Source organism: Diospyros lotus, chromosome 15 (genome assembly GCF_014633365.1).
Source record: "Diospyros lotus cultivar Yz01 chromosome 15, ASM1463336v1, whole genome shotgun sequence".
NCBI classification, from domain to species: Eukaryota; Viridiplantae; Streptophyta; class Magnoliopsida; order Ericales; family Ebenaceae; genus Diospyros; species Diospyros lotus.
This window is the reverse complement of record NC_068352.1, coordinates 1,203,582-1,207,292: the sequence shown is the minus strand read 5'-3', so window position 1 is coordinate 1,207,292 and position 3,711 is coordinate 1,203,582. Positions and strand designations below refer to the sequence as shown.

The 3,711-nt window shown below is 37.9% G+C and overlaps 1 protein-coding gene across 1 annotated transcript; it reads right to left on the bottom strand.

Annotated features, from left to right (window-relative positions):
• Window positions 1–536: 536 nt before the first annotated feature.
• Window positions 537–2,708, bottom strand: LOC127791388 (uncharacterized). The gene is made up of 2 exons (XM_052321237.1): window positions 1,672–2,708; window positions 537–1,361 (listed from the first exon to the last, which is right to left on the bottom strand). The coding sequence occupies exons 1-2, from the start codon at window positions 2,270–2,272 to the stop codon at window positions 706–708; spliced, it is 1,257 nt and encodes a 418-aa protein (XP_052177197.1). The 5' UTR covers window positions 2,273–2,708; the 3' UTR covers window positions 537–705.
• Between the last annotated feature and the right edge of the window lie 1,003 nt (window positions 2,709–3,711).

The following is a 3,711-nucleotide window of genomic DNA, read 5'->3' as shown; positions in this document are numbered from 1 at the left end:
AAGAGGAGAAATTGAGATTAATTGAAACTCACTATCAGAAGTAACATATTTTATTGTATCTAGTTACCCTTCCGTTAGAAAACTCACTTTTATCTCAACATCGTCCGAGTTAAACTCTCACCAATGCCAACAAAACTATAGGACCAATTGTCCTTTAGTGTCCAAGTAATGACAAAAATGTACATTTTTGCATCCTCAAATATTCTCACGTCTTATAATTCCAACTACTATCATTTGTCACAGAAGTCACATGCAACCTATGTCCATGTTCATTTAATACAACCCATGTGGTCCTACTTTGTCTCGTTCAAGATTTTTTTTTTAATTTTTTGTTAGTAGAAATGATAAAATTTGTCAAGATATAAATAGGTCGATCCATCTTATACAAAACTAAAAAGTTTAGTTTTGTGTGTGTGTTTTATTTTTTATTTATTCGTGTTCAATTTGTATTTTTGTATAACCTATAGAAAGAGTCGTGTCAAGCTACAACGAGAGAAAGGTACGAGAACAAAAGAAAGTGAACATGAAACTTAGAATACGAAAAATCAACAATGAACCTATTTCTGTATTTTTGTGTCGAACTTGCAAAATGAAGAATCGAAAAACAAAGAAGGAAACTCTACTTGACGGCTAAAAAGTTGCATATTAGAGTAAACCATCTCTTCCAAAAGCAGTAATGCTTCACACAACCTCCACGAAAACAATCTAGGGTTTGCAGATTACCACAAAGCAAGGAAGGAGAGCTTTGGGGTCGAGCAAATAGAGCTCCTCAATGTTGGCATAAAGCCCCATTTTCCCAGCCAACGAGTCGAACCCCGCCTGCCCCACAATTTCTCGTATATTCTCCAGTGGTTTGTGAACCCTACCCGCGATCACTCTGCAGACTATCAAAGCTTTCCTCATGCACAAATCGTTTTCGTTTTTGTTTTTGTCTTTGTCTTCGTCTAGTGATGTAGATTCGAACGCTCTCCCACTTGTAGACGTGGTGAAAACGCCTATTCCACCCGTTAGGTCCTCTTTGGTGGAGAAGCCATTTCGTATAATGCGACAAAGACGACATCTGTTAAACGTACAAAGGTGAGATGTGCCGTTGGAGCCGAGGGAGCATGCCACGGTGGTGCCGTAGAACCTCAGCAGCTCGTTCCCGTCAGCTAGACACCGCGGGTTTTTCTTGGCTAGTTTGCTGGCATTGAGCTTCACTGTTTCCCTGTATTCTTCAAACCGAGCGAGAGTCTTGTGCATGTTGTGAACCCTCAAAACCTTGTCGATCCGGCCGCAGGGACTCTCGGACTTTTGCCAGCTCGTTCGACAAATTATCTCGACAATCTTTCGAGACGAGTCTCCCTCGTCGAGCTCAGTAACTGCACGATAAAGCATGGATTTATGGCCGTTGACAAGCAAATCTAAATAGGTAATGATTTATGTACCGACTGGGTGTGAAGGGGAAATCCCCCCATCCACGACATCCCTTTTTGGACTATGAAGTAGGATCGGAGAAAGGAGTCGACCGGTATGAAATTGGTGGTTTGAATTGGAACTTTCAAACCTAAGATCTGGAACAAACTACGACCCAATTGTCTGTTTAGAAGAACAGAACGACCCAATTGTCCTTTTGGAAGATAAACCAAATCATCAGAACAAGAGCCTAAAAGAGAAGCATAATCTTCTTACCGGCATGCTTGGAAAGATGATGAGCTTCCAAAGCTTCCCATTTCCCAAACTCCTCTCCACACTTGTGACATGTCACAGCCGATTTCCCTTTGCTTCCTCCTCCTCCTCTTCCGCCGGCTGAGCCGCCGACGGAAATGGCAGAACCACCAAACCCAAAGCCTTCCCTTCTCTGATTCGTTGATGCCCTAAATGCAGGGTTGAAATAGTGCATCGTGGGGTGACCTCCAGGGCCAGGCGTCCCAGGCCTTAAAGTACCCACAAATGTTGAACCGCCGCCGTCGCCGGGTTCTTCCTGAAAACCACCAAAGCCGGTGATTTTGAGCTCACATCTCGAGTTGCTCAGAATCACTTCATGGGTTATTGGGTTGAGGAATTCATTGCTGCCTATGGATCTTGGGCTGCAGCTCGGTGGCCTTTCCAACCGCCTTGTGCTTCCATGGATGACATCTTTGAGGTTCGCTATGGATCTTGAGCAGCCTGATCTCCTTGCTTTCCTCGTCAAGATTGCTCGCAACTGTCTCTTGCTCTTCGGATCATGGACATCTGATGGCGCCGATTTGCAGTGTAAAGATCTCTTCAGATACATCCAAACTGTTGGCATTTCTTATCCTCCGATTTGGCTTCAAATATCTCTGCAATTTGTACCCTTCAATCCAATCTCCAGGAACTTCTTAATCCCGACAGCATGCCATTTTCCATGCTTTTCCTCCATGAAAGCTGAAAAGGGCTGCTTTATTAGTACATTGCCCGTTCTGCAACTTCCTTTCCACTCGCCGGAACCCTTAGCGGCAGTTGGGAAAGAAATCGAATCAAAGTTGCTCAGGAAAACCCATCAAGCAAAGATCCAAAATATTTTCCAAGAAAATAACGGAAGATTAATGGGCATCATGAAGGGGGTGTATGGAGCTTTTTCCCGGAAAGGGTGGTCTGGAAGAGAAAGGGTGGGAAGGAGAAGCCATTTGAAGGAGAAGACAAAGGACATCAGAGAAAAAGGAGAGAATCTCTGGGTTTTGGAGAAGATGACAGCCATCCACATGAAAAGCCTGGTGCATAGACGCCAATAAATGCCACTAACCAACACTGAAAGGGACAAATCCAATGTGAATCGAAAATGGCCAAATCATATTTTTCTCTCCCCAATTTGTAGTCACATGAACTTATTTTTAGTTATTTTAATTATACATATAAACTTAATTTTTAAGTTAATTTAATCTCTATATTTTAATTTTTTATATAATATTTTAAATTTTTTATTATTTTGATTATACATTTAATTTTGTATTTTTGAGTTAATTTAACTCATATATTTTTATGTATAAAAAAAATAAATGAGAAGACAAATTACGCGTCACACTCATGTGAGTTAAATTGATAAAAAAAATATAAGTTCAGAAATGTAATTAAAATAATAAAAAACTTGAGTTATCATTCCAAAAAAAAAAAAGAGTCAAGGTATAGAGGTTAAATTGACTCAAAAATACAGATTCATGATTGTAATTAAAACAACGAGAGTTAATATTTATGTTTAAGGTGTAATAAATATATGTATTTTTTAAGAAAAGTGTCTTTTGTCATATTTGATTTATTTTTATTTTTTTAAATATCTTGTTAGTTGAAGACAAATACTTTACTTTTTAAACATTTTATCACTTAATATAAATGTTTGAAGACTAAAATCAAGATTTAAAATATATTAGCGTATTATAATCATATATATTTAGAATAAAAAACATTGGGAATGGTCTCTATAAAAAAAAGTAACAAATTTTAAATAAAGATTTATTAGTTCGTGCTTGACAGTAATAGTTTGCCTTCTAATTTCTTAGATAAATTTTTAAACAAAATGAATCTTAATGTAATCACGTGTTCAAATTTTATTAATCTAGTTACTTTTTCTTTTTTAAACAAAATACATAAAAGGTTTTTTAAAAATTATTTTATTGACAAGGTTCCATAACACTAAAAATATGGTCGCAAATGAATCGAGTCATTCGTGAGCGCTTCGGTGTTTGGCTTGATAAAATCTTATTCGAATTCATT